The sequence below is a fragment of the Periophthalmus magnuspinnatus genome, chromosome 15, assembly GCF_009829125.3.
Source record: "Periophthalmus magnuspinnatus isolate fPerMag1 chromosome 15, fPerMag1.2.pri, whole genome shotgun sequence".
NCBI lineage: Eukaryota > Metazoa > Chordata > Actinopteri > Gobiiformes > Gobiidae > Periophthalmus > Periophthalmus magnuspinnatus.
In genome coordinates this window covers 24,926,162-24,954,019 of record NC_047140.1, presented here as the reverse complement: position 1 = coordinate 24,954,019, position 27,858 = coordinate 24,926,162, and the positions used below count along the sequence as shown (strand labels likewise).

The 27,858-nt window shown below is 40.1% G+C and overlaps 1 protein-coding gene across 14 annotated transcripts in view; it reads left to right on the top strand.

The window, feature by feature from the left end:
- Positions 1-27,858, top strand: part of LOC117382306 (neurexin-1a-like) — a 313,634-nt gene that overhangs the window by 97,916 nt on the left and 187,860 nt on the right. For 9 of the 14 annotated variants that reach the window (XM_033979425.2, XM_033979417.2, XM_033979441.2 and 6 more), the window contains 5 exons: positions 6,910-7,211; positions 10,332-10,355; positions 11,389-11,550; positions 18,493-18,940; positions 26,630-27,013. In XM_033979425.2, the coding sequence (XP_033835316.1) occupies positions 6,910-7,211; positions 10,332-10,355; positions 11,389-11,550; positions 18,493-18,940; positions 26,630-27,013 (1,320 nt within the window). The remainder of the gene's footprint in view (positions 1-6,909; positions 7,212-10,331; positions 10,356-11,388; positions 11,551-18,492; positions 18,941-26,629; positions 27,014-27,858) is intronic. The other 5 variants (XM_033979439.2, XM_033979430.2, XM_033979432.2 and 2 more) reach the window with 1 other exon arrangement.

Here is a 27,858-nt window from a genome sequence, read left to right as displayed (position 1 = left end):
GTATTATTTTCTGATGTGGCGAAGAAAGTTCCACAGTATGCTATTAAATGCTATGTTTTTATTTAGCATTTAGTCAACTGCAGGTGTTTTTATTGCTCAAAAGTACATTAAATACATTGAAAATCATTCTTAGTGTGAGTTTGGGGTTGTCTCTATACCGAATTAGCCTTATTATGTTAACTACTTCACTCCACGAAGAAAATTTTCTCATCTTTCCTTATCATCTCCGTGGTGACAAGCTGGCTGCGTACTTTCTACCATCACAGACCAACCTCAGCGTTTTTGGAGACAGGCGAACACAGAAATCCCAGAGAAAAAGTATGTAAAAATGGTCTGGGAACTGAACCCAAGACCTTCAGTTTCAGTATCTGATTATGATTTGACTCGGTTTACCGCTCGTATACGCCGGGTTTTGCAGTTTGCATACAGCCAGCGCAGAGATACGGTTTTTCAGAATAGTGATATGTGGAAAAAATCTTTTTTCTTTGTCATGAGTTAAGCGGCTTAAGCTGACTTTCTGACACCAGGCTGCAAGGCAATAACTTATGTATCACTTTAATAAGCTGCCACTCACACGTCGCATAAGAAACTGAAATCCAGTGTCGAGTCAGAAAAGATTGTGACAACTATTTCAAGTGCCCTGGTTTATTTATGCCAAATGCCTAGTCCTGAGAATGAGATACAGGTGCTATTTTGAAATGTGTCAAGTATTTGTGTGTAAAGAAGTGTGAACCTATGTGAACCTGATAACTAAGCACGCCGCTACAAGGATCTTTTTATATACAGCAGCTTGTTACTCAGAGGCAGAGAGTGGGATTTCTAGTGATGTCAGAGGTGAGGTTCTGACGGGGAAAACAGGTGATTGTCAATGTGAAAAGTATTTGTTGAGTATGTTGTTCAGCCGTTGTTTTGTTTGGGTTAAGTCTATACTCGGTTTCATTTGGATTATCTCCGCTCTGTTTTAAATGGTTTCTCAAATAACAAATCTGACTTGGCCTGGTCACATCAACTGTTTGACGCCATGTAGATAGATTTGTTTATTTTTATTATTATTTTTTCTCTTCTAGTACTACTGCTACTGCTACTACTGCTACTGCTACTACTGCTACTGCTACTACTGCTACTGCTACTGCTACTGCTGCTACTGCTACTACTGCTACTGCTACTACTGCTACTGCTACTACTGCTACTGCTACTACTGCTACTGCTACTGCTACTGCTACTATTGCTACTGCTACTACTGCTACTGCTGCTACTGCTACTACTGCTACTGCTACTACTGCTACTGCTACTACTGGTACTACTGTTACTGCTACTACTGTTGCTACTACTGATACTACTACTACAACTACTACTATTGCTACTGCTGCTACTACAACTACTACTAATACTACCACTACTTCTAATACTACTACTACACCAACTACATCAAAGCTTCATTCATAGATGTAAGCTACTAGTACTACTGCTACTACTACTACTACTACTACTACTATTACTATTACCACTATTACTACTGCTAGACTGACTATGTCAATACTTCATTGTGAGTAGATATGTTTAATGCTAGACTGTGGAACATTCCCGCCTAAGCAATACCATATTCAAGGAAACAGACAGATGTTACACAGTGCTTTTCTTTATATTATAACAAGTAGTGGAAAAAGGATGTGACTTTACTGTAAACCAAGGCGTGACCCTCCAGACGGTGGATCAGAACATTGTAGTGTTGTCTCGATATTAACATTCAAACTCGATTTCAGTGCTAAGGAATAGGCTCAATACGCGATACCGATTTCAATATCACAGTGATGATTAAACACACTCTTTTTTTAGACTATAGAATGCCATTTTTAACACTAAATCGTAGTACTTTCTTTTATATCCCCATGCGGCCTTATATCTGTGTAATCCCTCAGTCGTTCAGTCGTCCAGGTAGGTTCCATAGTGGTCCATGGGCGTATACAGCTCAAAGTCATTCTAAAGATATTCAAGAAAGGTTCATTTCTGTCCTATGAATGTGACTTTACTAATATTGATACTTGCTCAAATTAATATTTAGTTTAGATACTAGTTTTAGTATCGATTCGTATCTGATTTTTGATACTTTTGACACCCCTAGAACATTGGTCATTCATTCATATTTCTTTGACTTGAGGGGCAGTAGAAATGTAAACAGTTACAGCACCAGACTATATCTTCCATGTGTATCATCCGTCTCATTCCTAATTCATAAATATAAGATAACCCTTAGTTTTTGTTGCTAAAATGTGTGATTTTCTGAAACGACAAAGATTTCTGTGATGATTTGAACTTTCTCTATACCGCAAGCCATCGGCGTGCTTTATGTTTCCCATGTGAGCTTTAGAAAAACATTTGATACATCGACTGCACTGTTGTTTATGAAGATACACAACAGCACTCATTTATATAGTGGACTGTGTGTTCTCCTGCCCAGTCTGGTTCAGCCTGTTATCTGATGGTTTGATTGTGACAAGCTCTTCTCCTTTGGGTGCAGCTCAGTTAAAAAAGCAGCACTAGAGCAGCAGATGCCAGATTAGAGTCAGAGGAGTGATTGATGAAGACCTCCTGGATGGCGGGTCACATGGTGCTAGTGTACAGCCCCTCTGAGCTATCATGTATTTGATGATTATAGGGTATTGATACTTCCCTGCAGCATTCCCTGGGGGTGTAAAGCTAACTGAAAGCACTATTCTATTACTCAAGTTAGACTCAACCTGGACTTTATTTTAACACAATGGCAATGACAAGTTTATTTGTATAGCACAATTCACACACAAGGTAATCGTTTTTGTTTTACGGAATAAAAAATACATTAAAGTCACAATACAACAAATCAAAACATAAATAATCACAAATAACCATCATAAAATTAACATTAAACATTGAGTGCAGAATAAAAAGAAACTGACCAGAACGAGTAGACTTGGTTGGAGCCACAATAGTTGAGATGATTTGTGCTCTTAAAAAAACATTTTTTACACATAAAATTACAGCCACAAACTCGCTAGCATTAGTCACCCGTTTTTAGTTAGTCCCTCTCACCTTTTTTTTTGTTGAAAATCAAACACCTAAACAGGACCATGAACGCTCGTGTTGATCACAGGCTCCTGAAAATTAGGTGTTTAAATCCATTTTGTGAGTTTTCAGACTAAAAACTTTTTTGTCTGTGTTTTTTAATGTGGTTATTGTGTCACCATGGTAACTGCTGAATATTCCGCCAATAGATACATGTAGAACACCCCTAGCGCAATGTCACTGCAAAGTCATCGCTGTCACTATGGAAAAGGCAGATGTTTACTTGGAGTTTACAGACATTTGAGTGACAATTTGTTTAGCTTGGAAAATCAACATCTTTGCAGTTTTTTCATTGTTTCTGCCAAAATTTCAACATTTTAGTCACGCCAAGGCCAAATAAGAAAGTGCATTACAGTATGTTTTAAACTGGACAGGATTACACTAACTTGTCACCATTTTTTTTTTTTTTTTTTGTCAATATGGCATTAAAAGTATCTACACGGAGACAACGTGGTGACACTACAATGGCAAGTTAGAGGTCAGGTCTGTGAAGAGGCGACCCTGCTCACAGTATGTATAGTTTAGAAATGACTGAAATTGAATAATGCAGGATTCATAGGATTTATGTCGTACTAAGAAACATTTGCGTTAAAGTGAAGAGCATGTCAGTACACAATCTACTGACTGAAATCTGAACTAAAAGATACAAGACAAGTGTCGTTTATGATCCTGTTTAACGCCTACTTCCTTAATGGTTGCGCTGTGTTGTGTATTTGCATTTTTCCATTTCAAATATATTTTGAAAGCACCTCGTCTGTGCACTAAGGTTTTATCTATATTTAGGGCCGGTTGCTGGGAGCTATCCATGGTGCTGCTCTTGTTTTTCCTTTTCTTTGTTCTCACACACTCAGACTCGGGGAGACTTCTCTTATCTGTGTCCCCATTGAGTGTCGGGACTCAAGGGCATTCAGGTGCCAGCAGCAGGTCAGCGCCACAGCAGTCTGGGCACACCAAATATCTCCAGAGGACACTTATGAAATACATGAAATCACCTCTAAGATCTCAAGTTTGACCCAGTAAAGCCTAGATCAAAATCCAGAGGTAGGTTTCTCTGGTCTAAAAATATGTGAATTCATTTGGTTGCCATTAAAGGAGCTATGCTGACACAAATGTGACACTTTTCTGACTTCAGTGAGAGCGTGTGACTTTGTAGCTAAATACGAGTCTCTCAAATTTGACTTGCAAAATCAGCACTACACAAACAGTTTTTAAAAAGTGTTTGTCTGTGGTGCAGTTGGGGGTCCTGTCAGGTATTGTCATCAAACAAAGTCATGTTACAGTAATGGTTGTAAAAATAAAAAAAAAATAGTTAGAGCAGTGTTTGATGGAGTCAGTAATTACAATGCAGTTTCCATTTCATAGACAGTTACAAAAAAATAGGAATTGATTTTCACTCCCTTATTCCCATTGGAAAAGAACAACTCTATTTGGTTGATTGTGTTATAACTGAAACCATCAGGGGAGCACTTTATTTCAAACTCACTTCTCAGATCTAGTCAGTTTTTGTTTATTTCTTTATTTTCATTGCTACTCATGGTCCAGTTTATCATAAATTACTATGAAAAGATCATTAGTAAGACTTTTTTGACTTTATTCTATGCATTGTTTATTTATTCATACAAATGTAAAGGTTTTATATTACACAAACTTGACTTTTATGAGTTACTTCATCAAAAAGATACCAGGAGTTGTATTTTGTTTTATTTGCACATGTCTGAGTAATGCTGTATTACTTGGCTACGCTCTGTTCCACCTTGTGATGTCATGAAGTGGTAGTTTTCAAGTTAACAGCTACTTTTCAGCTTTAGTTCAGTAGAGATGGGCAAATTCAGGGTTAAAATTACCCAAATGAGTCTAGTAATGGTGGGTGTATGGAGTTTAAAAACACAGCGGAGCACTTCCTGTATTACCACATGACATCACAAGGTGTAACAGAGTGTTTTTAGTTTGAGGGAAGAGCCTAAATTTGCAGGGTTTGTGCGTTAAACATGTGTGAATGAAACAAAACACAACTTCAGGAATGTTTTTGACGAGAAAATAACATTATAACATCAGAAAACAACGTAATTCAGGCCCTTTACATGGTCTTCTTTCACTAAATAGAGCTTAAAGTAGAGCGGCGCTACCTCAGATGATCAATTTCACTTAGGTTTGAAGTGTATAATGTTATAGTTTTGGATTTGTTTTCATACACAGCACCTGCTCGCTCACAACAACCCCAGCCAATCATTTTAAACCCAACTCCTCAAGGGGTATTTTCCCTCTATCTGTTTGGACTCAGGCTCCATCACTGTAAATTCCTCTCCATTCACTTCCAAACCACTCTGCCGAATTAAGTGTACAAGCGCGGGCATGCGGGTGCGGGGAACGGCAAGATGAGAATGACCCCTACTCGGCGCCCTATTTGTGCTTCGGTCACAGCTCCCGTGCTACCGGACTGAAGGACAGCCGGGGAGAGCCAGAGGTCTCCGGGTCCCTTATTTCCACTGATAGGGGGCTAAGACTTCCAAAGAGTGATGCGATCCAGTCAACTTCAATTACAGGCCCCTCCGAGTCTGTCCCAGAGCGGCTGTATAGTGCCTTTAAGGGGGAATCGATGATGTGACAAATTGGTGGAGACAGCAACCCCTTTTATTTGGTACACTGTTGCATCTGTGGCTGGTTCCTCCTTAACAAGTGGGCAGGTGTTTGTTTAGGAAGCAAATATATCTTTTTCGAGAGCGGTTATAATTGAATGCGTTGGTGCTTTTGTGTTTCTGTGGGGTTATTTTCTGCTCGTGGCTTTAATAGCTTGTCCAGACTTGTTTTTGGTTGCCTTCTAATGGGTGTTCACATGCATCATCCACTGACGCACATAGCATAGTTCTTTTTTTTTTTCTATTTCTGGGGTAGTGTAAAGGTTTACCTCAAGGTTACTCTTCGTGTTGTAGTCCTGGATGTCTATGTGCTTAGTAGTGCAGGCAGATACATTTCTTCTGTGCTGTAAGACGTCTAAGTGAACAGAGTAGAAACTATAGAGAGAATGACAAACACTTTGCGCTTGTTGTTGTGTAGGCTATCAGCTTGTAATTGATCTGGGCCACTGGGAAATGTGTTTTTAGGCCTATTATTTTCTCAACACTTTCTTAGGTGCGTCTTGTAAGTGTGATCATCTGCTGCAGGTGTTTGACATTATTATCTTAAATTCCAGTATTGAAATATTCACAGACAGAGAATGAAAACAACAATCAAAGTATATTTTTTGCAAAGTTCTTCTGGATTTTTAGGTTTATAAGATACATTTGAAGGTGCAGACATCAAACTTTCTGTGATAGATGTTGTCATATATATGCACATTACGTAAAGTCCTCCTGCTAAGGTATTCCTGACCAAGCCTAGCTCAAAACCTGGAGATGGGTCCCTGGGAAATGCACTGTGGCACCTGTAAATCCTGATGAGCTTCCCCAGCGGCATTGAAAGATGGGTTAAAGGACAAATTTTCCTATGGGGATGGTAAAAAGTGTACCTTACCTTACCTTATTTTATGAATGCAATGTTATTTTCATGTACACGATATACTTTTCCATAAGTAGAAGTACATTCTGACATATTTTCTTATCCCAGTCGCTCTCTTGACTGTATTGGACTACTTGCTCATATGATTGCTGATCTGTCATGTTTCTTCACAGGATTCAACTCTGTTCCTACCTTTTACTCACAACAATATTGACTTCAATCATTCCACATTTGTTCCTTCAAGGCTTCGACTAAAGACTTCTGACGACCTCCGCAGTAACGCGCCGTGTTTTCTTTCTCTTCTGTCTCTCGCAGGTAAAGAAGAGTACGTCACCACCTTCAAAGGATCCGAGTTCTTCTGCTACGACTTGTCCTTGAACCCCATTCAAAGCAGCAGTGACGAAATCACGCTGTCCTTCAAAACCCTGCAGAGGAACGGACTGATGCTCCACACCGGCAAATCGGCCGATTACGTCAACCTGGCCCTGAAAAACGGAGCCGTGTCTCTCGTCATTAATTTGGGTTCTGGGGCCTTTGAAGCGCTGGTGGAGCCGGTCGCTGGGAAATTTAATGACAATGATTGGCATGATGTGAAAGTAACAAGGAATCTCCGTCAGGTAACAGTACAGAAGAGGGCGGTGCAGAGTTACGATCAGTCAAATCCAAATTAATGCACTAATCATTGCCATCATACAGTCAATTATTTCTCCAGACATCGGTGATTGGTTCAATTTGACGAGTTTATGGTTTATGGTGGAGATACAACAGAACCACAGTTGTGCAGAGACATCTTGATTTGTTTCGTAGGCGGTGAGATTGATGACAATGTTGGGTACTGCGGCACTGAGACAACGAAGGAGCAAAATGCAAATACAAGGATGTAAAGGACTAGGAACGAATGCAAGCAGATGGATAGATCATGTTAGAAGCTTTGGAGTTTGGTTCAAGTTGGTTTGGTTTGGACACGTAGAGAAGGGTAATGAGTATATTGAATGTAGAAGAAGGCATTTAGAGAAACCAAGTGTAAAGTCCAAAAGAGGAGCAGATTTGTAGAGATTGTGAAATTATTGAAATTGTGTTTTGTTGTGAATTTAGGAGACAGATAATTATGTTCTTCAGTCAAATTTGATTTTATGTTTTGCGGTAGGAAGTGAGATGACATCTGACATTACAAAAAATGGTAAAGTCTAGGTAACAATTCAGGGGCCGCATATTAGTCGATCGAATTAATTGGTAATTGGTTTGCATATGTATGTGCTGTAGCTCCCTCTGCTGTCAGAAATGGGAATGAACAATGGGAAAATAAACAAATGAAGTCATTAGGCAAAATGAATTCTATGCTAATAGAGCCACGCTTTTGTTGTGAACACAATTTGACTGCAGAACAAGCCTGGTGATGGTTTATGGGCTTAAAAAACACGTAGGAGAAGGCCAGATTTTTCAGGTAAAACTAAACATTTCTCAGTGCACTTTGGATTAATGAAGCAGGAATGAAGCAAAATACAGGTGCATATTAGATGAAGAAACAGCAGTGTAACATGCATCCTTTAATGTGTGGTCCCTAAACTACCAAAGTCTGAGTCTGAAGAACATAATAACACTCCTAGGAAGACAAGATAATAGTTACCAGACGATGACATTGTTTCTTTACTCTTGGGTTCTGGATGTCATAAACCAATGTGCAGTTATTTCTTACACTGCAGCTCAAGGACTGTAAACTGGTTTTAGAATTAGAAGTCTATCTGTCTCCAGCAGCTTGCAGTATTGTTTTTACAGAGTTCACCTTCAGAAGTCACGCTGCCTTCCTTTATTGAGGCAGATATTGCTCTGGACATACACTGGGATATCCTCTTCACAGATAGTATATATTTATATATATAGATAAACTACATTTCTGTGGCCTCAGTCCTCCAGGGACAGTGTGGGAGCTGTCATTAATCTCAGTAGGAACATGACAGTTAGCGACCTTTGACCCTGAACATGCTCCATCATTTAGAATGTGTTGTGTGCTGCAGTCTATTGGATTATGTGCAGGTTACAAAGTTCTGCTCAGAGCTTAATGCGTTTTTAATGATCGGGAGAAGAGTCACATACAAAATAGGTTTACTCTTGTCCATAAGGCTGCTGGCTCTCACTTTGGGGAAAAAAATAGAAAAGCTTGTATTTTATTTTATTTATGTATGTATTTATTTATTTACTACAATATATTATTTATTACAATTTGGTTTGAATTAGACATTTGGCTAGTGCTGGTTAACATATATATTTTTTAATTGCATGTTTTGTGCAATTAGGCGTATTTTTGGATTCATTTTGTAATAATTAATAATAGAAATCAATATTATTTTGATGCACATGACCTAGAAATGTCTGGGAGAAATGTTATGATTGTGATGCTGCTTAACCCTTTAAAGCTAAACCAATCTATCCAAATCAAAAGTTTCTACTGTTGCTATGTCTGTCATCTGCTTTTCTGCTTCTCCTACACTAACACAGTCCTGGTTTAGTCTTGTTCAGCTCTGGTTTAATCCTGGTTCAACACTGACAGATTGTAGACTTTTTTTTAGCAATGCATTGTCCGTGATCACAGTAACGAGGTCCTAACACTTAAACAGCTAACCTCTGAAGTCCCTGCTCAATTGCTTGCTTCTGTTTATCTTCACCTGCCTACTAAACCTGCTTTTGCATAATTAGCACTTGTATTATGGTGCTGCCTCAGGACTTAGCCATCTGGGACATTCACCACACTGGAGAGAGCAAAGAAACTCAAGCATAAGAGTGCATGCTCCGTGGGCAATCGGAAACGGCCATCCCGCTCATTCTGTGTCAGGGTCTTTTTTGCTTTGTCTCATTGCAGTAAAGTGGTCCTAAAGTCCATCAAAAACACCAAAAGAAGGAGGTACAGTTTTGAATGAGCGTTGGGTATGTCTCGAACAGCGTATTGGCCTTAAAAACTAGACAGAAATTGACTTAAAGCAACACGGTGTACTTTTTTTAACCATTAGAGACAGGAGAGTTTATAGATGTTTTGATATAAGGTAAGTAAGGACAAATTAGATGCGTATATATACTTTACAAATTAGCTTTTAAAATGTTTAGTCCAAGGTAATTCTGTGATATATAGTGCCAATAAAATGTCTACAAATTGCATAACAACATGGAAACAAGTGAAAAAGCTAATGCTAACACGACCCTGATTATGAGTCAAGAACATCAAACTGCGCTATAAAATAAACTACCTTAATGTACACGCAAAAAAACTATAATTTGGGAAAGAGGGAACAAAAGTTACAGTGTGTTGCTTTAAAAAAAGACTACATAAAACATTTACTGGTTCAAATGATGCACTTTTGGGATTGACATGTGTCTAAATAAATGTGCAAGGATTTAGTAAAGGGATAATAATAAAAAAAAAGCTACTTAAGATGTAGATATGTTGGTAGCATGGTGCAAAAACACGACTGGGTATTTTAGGGAGTCCTGGGCAGAGCTCTATAGCACCTCTAGTGGAGCATATCTAATCTGCTTTTTTCTTGTTAAACTTATTTTGCCCTTTTAACTCTGTGTTACTAACATGCTTTCTGAAACTAACCTAACATCACTCATGGAATGTGCCATACTACTAACCAGTCTGATTTGAACTATGTACTAACCAGTATTGACCATCATATTATTTGAGTAACAGTCGTTATTCTGTTCACAGTTTTTAATTTCCTTTCTCCCCCTTTTCCACAAAGCACTCAGGCATTGGACACGCTATGGTAAACAAACTACATTGTTCGGTAGATATCATTCTAATTGTTTCTTAGTTTGGGTTTGCCGTGTGTTTCCTTTTGTTTCTTTTTTTTATACCGTAGACGTCATTTACAAAAAGGGAAATTGCGGTTGGTACTCTTCAGCTTACTTTTTGAAATTTTCTTTTTGGATTTCTTGAATCACTCATTTGGTTTTGCCCACTTTATCTCACCTGTTTCCTGTCCTATTCTGTTTCATCCACCTAGGAGCATCATTGCGAGCCTTTTGCCTCAAGCCCTGGCTAATATTGAGGACTTCTCTTCTGTCTGGCTGGCCTGATGCTCTTGGGCTCAGCCAGTTGTATCTTCCCCATTCACTTTGCATGGCATGAACTTTGACCTTTGTGTTGTTCGCTTCTCCACTGCTCATTCGTCAACATGTGTGTGATGGTGTCTTTCACTTCCTGTATTTCTTTTTGTGGTATCCATTAGCTAATGCATGCTAATGATGTAGTGCCAAACTTATTCCCTATTTCTAACGAAATGAAAAAAGGTGTTTCTTTTTGCAAATAGGCAAAAAGCAAACCTAAATGCATGCAGATTTATTTTAAATACTAGCTTAAACAGTATAGAATTATCTGTATTTCATAGCATGTGCTATTTCTAACCTAGTAGCACGATCTGATTTACTTTCTTTTCTAAAATAACAACAATGAATTTACTAATATAAGGAAAAAACTAACCGACAAACATTTTACTAACACCATTTTTGTGTCTGCTAAACTATTTTATGTTGCTCTTGGGGCAATACTAACACTGTTCTATGGGTACTAACTCTAAACACTAACTAGCATTTCTTTGGGGTCTGCAGATTAACAACTAATCTAAAAGTGGACAAAATAATACAGAAAAAACAAGAAAAAAGACATAAAAATGGGTTTCAGAAATGAGAAAATAGGGCTGATTTAAAGACCACAAGAAGAAAAAGGCAGTTTGATTAGCCATACGCATTGGGTTGGGTTGAGTATAGCGTGTCCTCTTCCTGTGCTTTGTTGTCTAGGTAACGATATCCGTGGATGGGATTCTGACCACCACCGGATACACTCAGGAAGACTACACCATGTTAGGCTCCGATGACTTCTTCTACGTTGGAGGCAGCCCAAGCACCGCTGACCTGCCTGGATCTCCGGTCAGCAATAACTTCATGGGCTGCCTTAAGGAGGTAAAGTTATCAGTCTAGCTCTCTATCTATCTCTCTATCTATCTTCTCTCTTCCTTAACTTAGACCGTGGGTGTTCAGGATATGACTGGACGCACCTTAGGACTCAAAACAGACCCAGCTCCCTCCCACTCACTGATCGTGTCTCGTATATTCTTGAGTTTTCCTGATTATCTCATATAAACTTTATTTTGCTTTACCACCCACTCTCCACATCAACGTCACACATACGCACCAAAACTATTCATTAAAAAAAAAAAAAAAAAAACATTCTAATGATACAACTGACAATATTTGAGCATTAAGATTTTTAACATTCTAAAACAGGAATCCAAACAAAACTGTGCCTATCAGAAAGCTGGAGGCAAGACTAGTAAAACTGTGGATTGAATATAAAGAAAATATTCAGAACTGTGACGCATTATTATGTATTTCTGAAAATGCCCTTTCCAAAGTTGCACAAATGAATGTTAAGATGGTCATGCACAATAAACCAGACCCGGGTGCAGATGAAACTGACCGCATTCGAGTTTCAGCGTGGTGCAATCATTTTGTGTGGCTGAAATAACGTGCAAACATGTTTAACTGAGGTTGCAATGCGTCCTTTTGCACCCCTGTATACCTGGGACTGGAGGGAACAACCCACACACCATCAACCCTTGCAAAAAAGTTTGATACAGGGCAACGTTTGAAGCCATTGGCCCTCCTTTCTGCGCTGTATCAAACAAATGTACCATTTTTTTTGCCAGAATAGATAGTAGTGCGCGGGTCTTCTTGTGTATTGTGCGTAAGTTTGGGGTACCTGAACTTGTTCCTAGCTCTCACAAACCCTTTGGCACATCACTAGCGCGCACACGAATGAATTTCTAAGAGCGTGGACAGCATTAGAAGAGATCTTTCAGCTGGTGAAGCAGAGGTGAACTACCAATTGCAGCCAACATGCTCTCGCCCCAAGTGTAAGATATTGACGCACGCAGTTCTTCATTTTTGGGATTGATAAAATATTTAACAATTTAGAAGACTGTTACTGAGAAAAGTGAGTACAGAGCCAGAACGGGTCTGGTAAAACATTCAAATTACTATTGTACATTTAGTATCTTACAAAAACCTATACTATCTGCCAATATCGTTATAACAATGCATGTGCAGGATCTCCAACATCACAGGATCTCACCGTCGTCTTTGTAGCCCTCTGTAAGGTGCACTTCAAAGACGCACAGCGATTGGAAAGATCAAGTAGCTGAATTTTCATGAGGAGAACAGCAGCTCCACATGCCTCACTGCTCCTCTGGGGGCCGGGGACTGCTACCAACACCTCCCTCCTCCTCTACTCTCTCATGTTATTCCTCTATCGCTATCTATAGGAGCTAAAATCTACATAGCCCGTCACCTGTGGCTGAGATGATCTGCTCTTAGCCCACACATTACACCTGACATCGACGTGTATGCCCCGTCTGCTGATGTATTGAGCAGAGTCAGTCTTTATCAGGGAGGCTTTGCTGCGTAATGGGCCATTCCAGTCAAGCTTACAGCGTCAGTCATTTGTCTCTCAATGACTCTATATGGGGCTTTATTGCTATGGAAGTATGCGGTGTATTTATGTAGTGTAAAGTCCATATTTCTGCTGTTGATGTCGAAGCAAAATGGAAATGGTCGATGGAAGGGTTCAATTTGTGCCCAAACTAAAAAATATACAGGCAAACACAGGGGCAAATGCACTGTTGATGCAGTAATTCGCCATATCTTGAGAATACACACTCTTGTCTGGTCTCTAGCTAAGCAGGGCTGGGCTTGGTTAGTTCTCGGATGGGAGACCACTGGGAGTACTACGTGTCAGAGTGAGGCAGCAGTCGTCCTAGTGCGTACTCTTGTGTCATTAGGCAAGGTATTTTACACACCTTGCCAAGAATGAAGTGATGTGTGAGTGTTAGTTGTACGGGCCAGTAGTGTTGCATTAGTTCTTTTGTAGTATTTGCAGTATTTGTAGTTGCAGCATTTGTACTTGCAGGTAGTAGATTCTTCAATTTCAAAAGCAGTTTGCACAAAATCCAATATGATATGAATGATGGACCTTTGAGCCAGAGACAGGTATTGAAACATGGTACAAGCCGACTAGTAATTTGTCAAGGTTTTCGGGAAAATATAAAAAAGAAATTAGGCTAAACTTGCGTGACGTAAACTATAACACACACAGTATAGAACATATATGTATCACAAAGAAAAAACGCGTTAGATTCCATGCCTGTAAATATGAATTCCTCTCACAGCAGGTCCACATCCTTCACCTCTAACTTCCACTTTTCAGCTCAGCACTATTTTCTTCTTAATAGGGATTCTGACCCAGGCCATTTTACCTCAGCGCCCCAAAGGCAGTTTCCTAAAGCTCTCCAAATGGTCTATTTCTGTTATCTTTTGATTTGTTAATGAAAAGTAGTTTTTCTTTTGGTCGCTCTTCCAGTTTGTCTCACCTTGCACAGATGCGGCGTCCTGGGTAAAACTGAGATAGTTGTGCAGCAGCTGGTTTTAATGAGGCAGTGCAGAGTCTGGCCCACATGTCTGCGTGTCACGTACAGCTCATTACAGGCACAGTTGTTAAGGAGACCGACTCGCTTAACTACAGTCCAACATGGCTTTAAGCTGCGGCACAATTTAAGAGGTCTCCTATCTATCATTACAGATCCCTCAGAACAGAAAGTACCTGTGTTTTCAGACCCAAGCACAACGGTTACATTTAAATAAGCTAAATGAACATCGTATCTTGCGTTGTGTGTTTATGCATAGTCGTTTTAATTTGTTTTCTTGCTGCGAGGAAGAGAAGTTGTCGCAGTATTTATTACCATCTTAGCGCAGCTCAAGAAATAAAATATAACATAGAGTAGGGTAAAGGACTTTAACACTGTTCCTGAATTGATTGAAATTGTTACACAGGTTAAGGTACAAATCTATTCAGATACTGCAGAGAATCATATAGAGCCAAGTCCATTGTATCTCACAACTCCTATCCTTTGAGTCATTTATTTGTCCCTGGCCTCTTGTGAATGAAGTTATCCTTGACCCTCTCTCACAATTCCTTCAAAATAGCAGAGCTCTACCTCAACCAATTATTAATAATATCTAACCTTGTTACATTTTATATCCTGTAGTTCTGTCAGTTTAAACATCACAAAGTCAAGTCTCAAAACCTCTCAGTGCTAAATATTTAAAATAACTGTATTTTTCTGCCCCCTTTTGGTTCAGTTTGTATCGATACTCTTACAAAATGCTGTAAAAATATTTCATTGTCTTGTTTACACGATTCCCCAGCTCCAGGTGCAGTATTTTTTGACCCATTACCGGTTGATTTAGAGAACATAAGGTGTATAGTGTAGTACTATTGTTGCCCATGACTCCCCGTACCTTTTACATTAGCCAGCAGCCCAGTGCCGGGTCAGCCTCTGTTTGTGCTCCTATAACATACAATAGTGGTTTTACATCATGTGCCGTTGTCCATGATTGATGCCCTGTGCTCTTGTGCCTTGATGCGGTTCCTGTGTGCACGTAGAGCGCTAGAGCTGCCACGCCTGCCTGTTAGCTGTGATGGCAAAACAAACGCGCTGCAGCCATAGCTCAGCTGTCAAAGTGGTGACAAATGAGTGCACCACCAGCACCAGCACCAGCAGCAGCAGCAGCAGCAGCAGCAGTAGTCATAGTCATAGCTCCAGCCCGGACTGTGAAAGGTGCCCTCTGTCTCCACTAGAAACAATTGATTCTGTCCAGCGCTCATTTAGATCACATGAGTTAGCGCCGGGACCTTGCTTTTGCGAAACCTTTGTCAAATATGTATACGCTGGATCAATTTATCTGGAAATATATCACAGTAAGGGATTCGGATAGGAGGAGAGAGTCTTCTGAATGTTATTGGTTCTTTGAGGCGCTCTAGTTTCCTCCCACTGACTAAAGACATGCATATATTTAACTATACACTGGGGCTGGGAATCACAGGCTAACTCAGGATTCGATACCATATGCGATACATGGCTACGATACAATAACAGAACAATATAGAGATACCTGCAGTAATCAATATACTGCACGTATTTGTCACCATACTGACATTCCATTGATCTTTTTGATTTCGATACTAACAAATTGACTCAATACCGATGCCAATTATGATGCCACAATGAAAATAGTCACACACTGGTCAGATTTTTATATATAGACACTCAAAGCGTTTTACGTCAGTGTGCACAGACCCTGGGACAAGATAAGATACATAAAAAATGCTCAGTTTTAGTAATGCAATGTCATTTTCATGCAAAATAATGGTACTTTGTTTATGTCTGTGTAATCCTGCAGTCGCCCAGGTCTGATCCGTAGCAAAAGCCGAAGTTTGAATCTGTCAACTGGACAAATCCTACAACGATTTGTCCAGTTGACAGATTTAAACTTTGTCTTTTGCTGCTTTTTTATGCTACTTATACTTTTACTAGTTCTGATAGCGCAAAATCATATTAAAAACTGTTCAAGAAAGCTCAAATTTTGTCTTGTTTATGTGATTTTTGCAGTATCGATACCTGCTCAAATGTTAGTTAGTTTCGATATTGGTTGTAGTATCATTTTTTAGTATCTGATTTTCGATAGTTGTTTTTTTAAAATGAACACATCCATATTTCTCACATTTTTGTTAGACCACTGCATCCACAAAAACAAACTAAACACTGAATTTGCTGACTGCATTACTATCTCAGCTACTAAATTGTGCTGTTTTGTGCAACGTACCAAACTGTTCACGCCGATATTCAACACAGGAGCCTGCAATATTGATCCTACACTACTGACAGATGAAGTACCTCAGTATATCAGTATTTTTTGGCACAGCCCTTGTAGAAACGGCTGTAATCACCATCCCAACAAAACATAAAGTTAAACCTCCCTAACTGCGCTGAATAACAATCCCTCCTGTGTTAAAACCCTGGCCTACGGAAAGGATTATATTTTCCCCAGCAGATGTTGCAAATACACAGACTTGCATATATATGGAAGGAAGTAATAAACAAAGCGCTGTGTCTGCTTTGAGGATAGAATCAAACGAAAACACGCAGACACGATGGTCAGTTTACCATGCATTATGATCTTTGTCGTTCGAATGATGGATATTCACATTTTGCATGCAGATGTTAGGCCAGTAAAGTATTTTATTTTTGAGGTTTTTCCCGTGTTATTATAGTACTATTATGAGATGTTCCAAATCTGTAGAAATTAGGCCTGTCATGATAACAAATTCTGAAGCGTATTGGACGGTAAATCGATATAGTAATTACCGTGACAGGCCTAGTAGAAATAACAATTTGGTAATTATTGAAAGTGTTGAAGAAACCTATGGAATCAGATGTTTTCACTGGTTTATTGAGACTCGTATAAAACTGCATTGGGCTGTTTTGCATTGATCGTGTTTGCAGCGTCTCTAAACTGGTTCATTAGGTCTTGCACTGAGATAACAGCGCAGTCAAAATGATGGGGAAACCTATAGCAGGTTTGATACAGCGCGTTTGCCTTTGTTTTATTGTGTAAATAAATGTATTTTAGTTTTCAGGTGGGATGTTATTGAGACGGTGATGCGGTGACACTTTTCAGAATGCTGCAGATTTTAAGCATTACCTTTTAAATTGGTTTTCCCGAGCGCGAGAAAAATAGAAAAATGCTGCAATTTTAATTCAACCTGTCAGGTTTTTGGCTTGAAAACATAGACATATCTGCATAGAAGGCATGTTGTTATGTACTTTAGATGATTTTGCATGTAAATAGGAACATAACGGTTCAGTTGTCGAAGTCTTTTGCATGATACTGGGGTCGAGGTTGAAATGTCAAGTGGAGAACTCTGTAAATGTAATCTGATTTATTATTAATACGATACAAAATACAGTATGGTTTGCAAAGTTATGAATTAAGAATGAACACTGATGGCAACACTAATGGTAGTTCACTGTACCAACTTCTTATGGAGTTTAGTTTGTTACAGGTCAGGCGTAAAAATCCTGACTTAAAGCAAAGATAAAACATTCATAGAGTCTTTGTGTACACTGCTATCATTATAGAAAAACACTACCAGGCAAATGTTTGGACACAGGCTCATTCAGTGTTTCTTTTCCGTATTTTTACCACTTTCCACACTTTATATACATACAACAGAGGACATCAAATACATGAAGTAAGACACATGGAACCACGCAACAAAGAAAAAACAGCAACTAATATAATGAATGTTTACTTTTTTAAAAATTCAAATCCTTAAAGTAGACACGCATTGCCTTGTCGAAAAATATTTAGTAGGGTTTAGGGAGTTATTTAACTTTTTCCCCCACTACACAATTCCATACACACACCCAACCTCTACATGCGTGAAATTTAGAGAAAAAAAAGAAAAAAAAATACTGAATGAAGTGATATGTCCAAACCTCTGACTGGTACTATATGTTCAAGTAACACCAGTCACCAGAGAATCTAAAAAACTTGCAAATTATAATCGTAAATATTGCCGTTAATCTAATCTGAAAATATCATGTGGTTATTCCTTGTAATACAGATCGGAATATTTCATTAACTTTCTCCTTGTGACTGGAATTCATTAGTTAGTTCATTTTGTCTTTCTCTTGGGGAAAAAAGAAAACATCGGAAACTAAAATAATCCAAACCAGAAACTATTTGAAACTGGTGCTAACAATTACTAATATCTGCTTCCTTGGGCAATTATCTGTTTGAAATATAAAACTGCGACATGATCTAGCTCAAAAAACTATGAACCGATATTTAATTTCACAAGATGTCCATGGGTGTCAGAATGAAGACAAATTAGAACCGTTGCTATAGCGATTAACATTTTAAATCAACATATTAACAGGAAGCTCATGAATAGTAATTCTTGTCTTGGTCTGAGATGCATTTGTTTTTTTGTTTTTTTCATAGGTTGTGTACAAAAACAACGACGTGAGGCTGGAGCTGTCCCGTCTGGCCAAACAGGGCGATCCGAAGATGAAAATCCACGGCACCGTAGCTTTTAAATGCGAGAACGTGGCAACCCTCGACCCCATCACCTTTGAGACCCCCGAGTCTTACGTCATCCTCAACAAGTGGAACGCCAAGAAGACCGGCTCTATCTCCTTTGACTTCAGGACCACCGAGCCGAACGGACTGCTCCTCTTCAGCCATGGAAAACCCAAGCAGCCGCCAAAGGACGTGACGCCGGTCAACCCCCAGTCTCTCAAAGTGGACTTCTTTGCCATTGAGATGTTGGATGGACATTTGTATCTGCTGCTGGACATGGGCTCTGGGACTACCAAGACGAAAGCGGTCAACAAGAAGGTGAACGACGGAGAGTGGTACCACGTGGACTTCCAGCGAGATGGCAGATCAGGTGAGGGAGCAGTTCATTTCTACCTAAATAATATGTTTGCTAAGAAGGACGGTACGTTTGAATCAAGGGCTTTAAAATATTGAAAGGAGAAGTTTTCCCTTTGTGAGAAACCATATGAATCGATGGATCTATTCTGTTTTAATTATTATTTTATATAAAGATATACAGATAAACAAAGGAAACGACACATTATGTATGCTCTTTCTCCAGTGTAAAAAGATATATAATCAAGATAACAAAATATGTACAAAAAAAAGCTAACCCACTAGCCACCGTGTTCCAAATTAGAAGAGAGCATGGAAGTGCTTCTGGCTCCATCGACTCTAATTCACTTAGTATTAAGAAATTGTCGGCCCTCTCTCCGTAACTGCTGCTGTCAGACTTATCATTTTGGTTTTAATATGTTTGCATTGACCTGCTCTACATGATACTGGTAATCAAGATATGAACATTAATAACAGACAAATCAGGCGCCTTCTTTCCCCAAGGTCGCTCCTGCTAGTGTTAGCAACATGTTTGATTGACAGCGTTGCTAAGCACCTGCTTCTTGTTAAACCAGCGGTGCAAATAGAAGCATTACCTTCAAAAGCCTCGCTCCGGATTGGCTCTTTGGTTGCTATGATACTCAAGGTCAGAATTCCAAATATGGAGCTCGGGTCCAGGTTAGCTGCTGTAACGACTTGCTTGAGCTTCATTTGACTGTAGCCGACTATGAGAGAAGTCACACTCCCTTAATCCACTTCTTTATAGTCTATGACAATAATATAATCATAATAATAATGTATTGGCTTGATATAGCTATGTAAACTCTTTGCGTTACATTATTCATTAACTATACACAGTGGTAGTAAGCTATTAATGTAGCCACAGCTGCCCTGGGACTGACAGAAACTTGACTGCCATTCTGTGCCATCAGCCCCTCTGACCACCACCAGACCACTGACATACCACACTCATACTAGAGAACAAATTCACTCTCTTTTTGCTTCAGCTCATAATACAGTTTTCAAGAATAGAAATCATCAAGTGTTGAAAATGCACCTACGCAGCTTAAAGTTGCTGTTGTCCTTTGTATAAATAAATAAATGCATGTGATGTCATAGTTCTGGCTGAAGCACATTGGCCCAATATGTCATAGTTCCCTGAGTCAGGTCTGATCTGGTGTAAGTTTGTCCTCTCCCACATGTCCTCTAAGCCTCAGGTTTTATTGCTTTGGTCCCAGTTGATTTGCTTATCTAAGCAGTCATTTGTTAGTGTATGCTTGTAGCCAGGGCCTCGCAATGTCATGCTGCAAATTAGATATGCCCCTGACCAATTTCTCCGCTCCATCTCAGGAGGTGGAAATTAGTCCACGGGCCAGACACAATTTCAATCACTCTGAGGCAAAAACAGTGTGGTGACAATGATACGTAAAATATATTGATTACTGCAGGTCTCACGGTGATTTTTGAAAGTTATATATTTAAGCTTTATATTTGTGTGTAACAGGTTTGTCAAAAGACTTAAGTAGGCTTAAACCAAAACTCTGCTGATTGTTGCTGTTACTTTATATATTCAAATTAATGTGTTTTTTTTTGTTTTGTTTTTTTATTTACATGCGCTACAAAGATCAGGGGTAACTTATGGTGCAATTGTACAATTCCTACTTGGAAATTTGGACATTTCAGAGTCCGAATTAGAAAATCCAACGTGGCTGTGCCCTGCATTTGGTGAAAATCCGAATCATGACAGTTAAAATATGAATAGTCCTGTGTTATTTTCCCATTAGTTGCTCCCTAATGTCCTAATGTCTGTGAACCTGCTCTTGTACAGCTGTTGAACCTCTGCCGTTATAAAAGCACTATTATGCTAATGTTGCTAATACGTACGGGATGCTAATGTCAACAAAAAACACCCTCAAATTTTAGTTTATTAACAAATTAAATGTAATAACAGTGCTGGGTTACTAAACGAACTTCATTGGAACCCAATTTTGTCAGATTTGAGCACTTTATTAGTCTTTATTACATTACTGAATCTTTACTGGTCATAGTTCTTCCGATTTGACAACTGGAATCTGATGTTTAACTGGGAGATTATGTCATAACTACATTTGATATACGTTTCTATTTGTCATATTTGTTGAAATGAAAACACCAGGATCATGTAATACGAACATTTTAAGACCAAAATGACGAGTTTGACAGCAGCAGTTACAGAGAGAGAGGCCATGGTTTTTCAGTGTAAAGTGAATTGGAGCCAGAGCCAGCAGGTTAGCTATGTCCATTTATACGTACAGTCACATTTCTTGCATTAAGCTTTATGTGCCTTATTTGCGCTGTAAACTGTTTGCAGATCTAAACTGACTATACAGCAAAAAGTCTCCACGCAGCAGCCGTTTGAAAACCATTATCAAATTTAAACACTAATCTCTGCAGTTCAGACATGTCCCTCCTAAACTGTAAGAAACATTGTCTTGCTCAATTAAATCATGTTGATTATCAGCGGTCCGCCCCCTCTCTCTTTCACACAAACACACACACATCTTCAGCTGCTCCCACTGTCTGCGTTACCATGGAAACAGGAGGTGGTCTCGGCCCGGGCTGAGACAGTGCTGCTGAGCTCTGCACTAATGACATTTCAGGAGAACTTTTTCCCTTTTTTTCTGAGCAGACATGATCATATTACTCATATCACATACTCTGGTGAAGTCATGGCTTCCCACTGGAGATTGGGAACAGGAAAAGTACAGTTTATCAAAGCTCGTTGTAATCGTGTCCTTGTTTTACACCAGCTATTTGTGAACAAGATAATAAAGGTCAAATTATATATAGGGTTTTGTTTTGCTTGTGAAACTCAAATTAGTTGCTTTTTATTCACCGCAATTCCGCAAGTTGCCGTGTGCGCCGCCATCGTCAGGGGCAGAAGTGGGAGGGGCCGAATAAGGTCAATATAATTTGTGATATTCATCAGATTTAAAGGTCCACTACGTAACTTTTCAGGTGGGTGTTCTTTCAGTTGCTTGTTTTTATGGAGATGCTTTAGTTTTTGGCTGTTTTTTTCCACAGTATGGCATTACGCAAACGTATATATCTCCATGGAGACAAGCAAGACATGCCAGCAGGCCAAGTTACGGGTCAGTTCTGTGGAGAGTAGGCGAGCAAACTTACATCGAGAATTCATGTTTTTAGGTTTGAATAGGTTTTAAAGATTATCAGCAACTTCTAGACAAAATAATAACATGGATACAGGCAAGTAGCAGGCCCCAAATCATAAAAGTTATGCAGCGCACCTTTAAATTCAGATGTTTCAAATAACTCAATTATCAGCTGTAACCATGACAACACAAGTGTGATCAGCTTTCTAGTTTAGTTTACATAGTTGTGCTGTGCACGTGAAGCGTTTTATACAGACTGCATCTCCTCACCCCAATGCATTAGAGACACTCTGCTTTTAAGTGAGGGCCCTTGCTGACTACGCCTGGGGTCACTCACTGCTCAGTTGTGGCTATACTTCCTGCCAGCTCACTCATACCACCACTCAAGTCCAGTGTACACAAACACACACACATACACACACGTAGTCCCTGCCTCCCCTGGTCTACGGAGAATCCAATCACGCTGAGATTTGGCCGTATCGTTGTAACTGGATTGTGGTAATCCGCTGTCTAACATGTAGGGGAGAGTGAGAGAGGGTTAGGGGACATCGTGCTGCGTCTGCTGATGGAGGTGTGCAAAGATCTGAGCTATCACAGAACCCCCACCTGCAGCTCTACTGTGGATAAAGTCAGAGAGGGAGAGTGCTGAGTAGTTAGATACCTACTTTTATATTGTTGTTTAATATGTGCTGTTTTACCTTATATTTACACTGGTTTATTTTGTACTGATATTATATTGAGGTGGAGACTTTTACATTTTTTTGATGAAGATTTAAAGAAAATGAAAAACTATCGAAAATTGTATTGCTCATTATTACTATTAATCAAAATGGGTAGCTACATAAAAAATCACATTAAGGCAACAATTATTGGCTGTATTATTTTGTTTACTGAAAAGCTAAAAAAAAAATATCACTGAACAGTTTATCTTTTCTGGTGGGATCTGCCACCTGCCTGGCTGGGATGCTCCACTTTATTAACCTTGCACAGCAAGATGGATTCTCACGATATTTCTGAGTTCATAAACTCACGAAAATCCATTTTGGCATGTACCCGCTGTAAGGTTAATCAGGTGGACGGCCCAATCACAGAGCTGCATTGAGGCAAAGCGTCCAAGCGAACCAAAACAAACATGGCAACGCTGACAGACGTACTTCAGCCCAATTTAGTGTCAGTGCGGACTGTTTTGTTTGTGGACGGGGACAATGTTTGTGCTTTTTGCTCAACTGAATATAACTTAAGTAAACATTTTTGGCTTGTTCCGCTGTTGCGACGCGTCAACCTCTCAGATTCAAATAATTGTCATGACGTTCCGTATTATAAGTATCACTTTCATTGAGAGCCATCCCAGATGATGTGTAGAACTCAATTCTGAGTGACAAATATCAACCTGGCATGACCCGGGTTACCACTTGGTGTTGGTATCATGTTCAACCGATCTCTATGGAGAACAGCATGATGTGGCAACCCCACTCACAGTAAGAAGGCTCTTTTTTGTGCAGTACAAATTTGTAATTGAAAAATTTCTGGACTGTGACTGTAAATTTAATGTCATACTATGGAACATACCAGACAATGTTTTAACTTCTCGAAGGAGACAAGGAGGGGGCATATCCCCCACCAGAAAGATTACACAATGCATCTTTAATTTAGAGACTGTTACCCTAAATGTGAACTGCATCTAAACATAAATCTGACTAAATAAGTTGAACTTCTACTTTTTCATTCTAAATCTCATATTGTCATTTTTATTTTGTCTATTCTAACTGACTAAAGGTATACTCCTCCACACTCCATGTTGTTGATGGCACATGTCCCATAGGAGTATACAGAGCTCCTGACTTAACATAGCCTGACTTTGTTTATACAGCTGCTTACTGCACTGTGACAACTGAACAGAGCCTAAACAGACTCCTGAACACTCCGACATGCTTCTCCTGTCTGCCAACGAGATCACTGCAGACACCACAGGTTTACTCACAACTAACTTCTGCAGTGTACATTGAATAACACTTTGTTATTTGAATGTGTATTATTTAAATTTGCAAAATTGAAATAGAGATTTGAATTCAAATTGTATACATGTAATACATGTCTCATGTGAAATAGGTGCATTTATTGTCATACTTCATGTAAGCTATAGGGGAAGCCCAGGTGCTCAGGACATGTATGTGGTTGATTTTTGACGCTGTAAGTCTGGTACATTTATCAGTATGCAAAGTGTCCACAAATCTTGCTGACCGCGTTGATGTCTGATCCGGGCACCTGATCCGGGCACCTGCTCCGCTCCCACAAAACTTTGGCTGCTAATGAGTTTGATGTAGTGCACTCGTTAGCCCTAACCTGAAGGGAGCTGTTCTGGCCGCGTGACGGGTGGGCCCTGCCAAGTGCGCAGAGCAGTGGAAGTCACAGCAGCTGCAGCCTTAGGAGGAGGAGAGGGGGAGAGAAGAGGAGAGGAGAGGGGTGAAAGAGAGGGAGTGGGGGGGAACAGGAGGAGGAGGGGGCTGTGGGTGGCCAAAGGAAAGCGCTGGAACAGATGCCCGAGGCCAGGACCCACAGAATACAGCTCCAACATGTGAGTTGGTCCTGTTAATCATTGTCCACAGAGCTCTTAACTCTAACTCACCTCTAGGGGTGATGAAATGGGCCTATGTTTCTTTGGGTTTACTTCCAGCAGTCGCACAGTAAAAGATTACATAGAAAAGTGTATTGTTTTAGATTGAAGTGTCATTCAGGTCTTGTTTCCCCTTTTGAGTGGCCACAGCAAATATTCTGATTCATAAAGTGCAATGATTTCCATGCTCAGATTGACAAAGAATATAATGTTCCTGGCCAACCTCGTGTTTTGTGTGTTTTGCCAAATGACAGAATTTTCTGAATCAGAGCTGCCGTTAAATCACCAACCCCCACTGCCATGTCAGTCTTTCAATTGAATTATCTTTTGTAGCCCTACCGTAGTTGCCTCATAAGGCTTTCCAAACATTTTTTGTTTCATCAGTTAAATAGTGGGACAATCAAACAAAACAAACCCTGGATAAATCTGATGTCATATCTGCCACCCCAGATTAGACATTGTACACTTACATATTGTATCTACATTATATTTAATTGTATTGACAAACTTGGAAATTGTAAGCAGGTTCAAAGCTCCTCCACTGTACTCACACGCAGCCAGGATTCCTCATCTTTGGCCCGGGCAGTGCACTAATAGCTTCTCCATATCAGCCACAGCATGGACCTGCCACTCAAAATGCAAATCACCATAGCACTAGTATTTATGGCAATTTCATTCTGAGCCCTCTTTTGCCCTTCTGTGTCACTCTCCGTATGTATCTTCACCAACAGAATGAAATGGATTACTGAATGAGGACAGAGCAACCATTAATTAAAGAGCCACAATGGCCGCCACTGCACAGACAGAGTAACAGATCTATATACAAATGAATCACCTGCTCTCCGCTCACAGTATGGTCTTCCCGCTGCCTGCTTTACAGTCCGGTCATGTCCACTGTTGTTTACCGCGCTCCAGATCGAGAATTAAACCTGAATGAGGGTGATAAATCATGGTAGCCCAACACACCAACTTTCATCGCGGGTTTATGTGTCGGAGAGGAAAAACAGAAGGCCGCAGTCCGTTAATCAAGTTCAGAAAGATGGCTACAATTTCTCGTGTTGGTCCGTGGGCTGAAATGATGGTGATGGAGGAGTACTGATTTTTCTTTTCCTCCTCTTTCCTCTTTTATGAGCACTGCCTTACAGATAAAGGAGATTTATTATGGGAATAGGTGGGAAATGGAGAGACCACTCTTAGGGATCCCAGAGTAGGCTCCTAATAGAGTGGCTGTGCTGTGATTAATGTGTCTTATCAACACTCATCAGTCATTGGAAAGTAAGAAAACCCTGCCCCTGTCCAGACGGATAACGCTAATTAGGCTAATTTCTTCATCAGCTGTGGTGTAATGGCGCAGCTCAGCTCTTGTTTGTGGCATCTCATCCTGATAAAGAGGGTTTCCTGGAGGTGAAAGGTTAACAGTCACTACTACAACGACTAGATGTCAATTTCTGGTCTAACTCGTAGTATCACTTTTTACTACTATTTATTTATTTTATTAGTGGAGAACGGGATAACTCTGGTTCAAACTCCAACGTAACATTTGCAGGGGAGTCGATAGGAGTGGACAAAGGGGTCTGTTGTCCTGGGGCCCAGAACAGGACCCTGAGTGAGGTCCATGTGAGGTTTCTTGCCCTGGACCCCCAAATTTCTGCCAGCAGGCCTACTATAAAACCAAATAAAGAAGTTTTATTACAACTAATGATACTGATACTACTAGTACTCCTTCTGTATTAATGGTCTATCAGTATCTGGCTAAAATTGCTTTTCCTACTTATGTAACTAATTGTGAGCAAAGTGACATCTTTTCATCCATTAATGATCACCAAAAAAAAAAAATTAAATATGTAAGAATTTGTTTGTTTTCTTGTTCGTTTTAAAAATCTTGACATTTAAATCATGAAAAAGTATAATAGTGATTCTATTTGTTTCTTTTGTACAGGTACCATCTCCATCAACACACTGCGCACAGCCTACACCGCCCCTGGGGAGAGTGAGATCCTGGACTTGGATGATAACCTGTACCTTGGCGGGCTGCCTGAGAATAAGATGGGGCTGGTGTTTCCTACGGAGGTGTGGACCGCTCTGCTAAACTACGGCTACGTGGGCTGTATAAGGGACCTGTTCATCGATGGACAGAGTAAGGACATCCGACGCCTGGCTGAGGTGCAGAAGGCCGCAGGGGTCAAACCGTCCTGCTCCAAAGAGCCCATGAAACAGTGCCTGAGTAACCCGTGTCAGAACAACGGCATCTGCAGAGAGGGATGGAACCGCTACGTGTGCGACTGCTCTGGGACGGGATACCTCGGACGCTCCTGTGAGAGAGGTAGGCTGCGGGATTAAGCTTTTCATAATATGTACATATAGTTTAGTCTAAAAACTGGACGAACATCACTTTTCTTGCTTTGGCCCTGTCCTGACGTATGCTTGGTTTGATCCAGCTCCAATGCAGGTTTAGTTCCAGGTTTAGTCCCAATTTTGATGTGATGTAAGAATGCCAGTGTGAATGCAGCCACTAAGAAAGAGTCAGCATTTATTATACTTCTAAAAGAGAATGAACGATTACTCAAAATGTATGGAAGCAGTGCATTTTGGTTGGTAAGGATTAGCTCTTAGTTAAACCATAAATCTATTATTGCATGAAATTAGCAAAAGTGCACTAAAACTATGTCAATGCTTGTCGCCAAAGGGTAATCCCCCTTTATTATCGGGGTTGGGGTCTGTCATAACGACTGACAGGGAGACCAAAGATTCAGAACTCGGGTAACAGTTTAACAATGTTTATTTACAGATTGTTATATGCAAATTAAGGTAGATGGACCAAACAGTTGATAGCGGGTTTGTTTGTAGTAGTCCTTGAGCGGATCGTGGGCAGCAGGGTCAGACACGAGGTAATCCGTACCGGTCGAAGTGAACTGGGTCGGAGGGTGTGAGGTTCGTAGCGGTTGTGGAGAGCTGGGTTGGAGGCAGAGGAGCTGAGCAGGTCCAGGGAACAGGATCTGACGAGGAGCAAAAATGATGATGATCTGGCACTGAGTATCAGGTCCTTGATCCTTTTGTCCTCCCCAGGTGCCGCTTGATTAGAGATTAGTTGCAGGTGTGCATGGGAGGAGCCTGAATCTCCGCCCAGCTCCAGGCCCTGACACGAGCAGAGGGAGAAAACAGCACAAA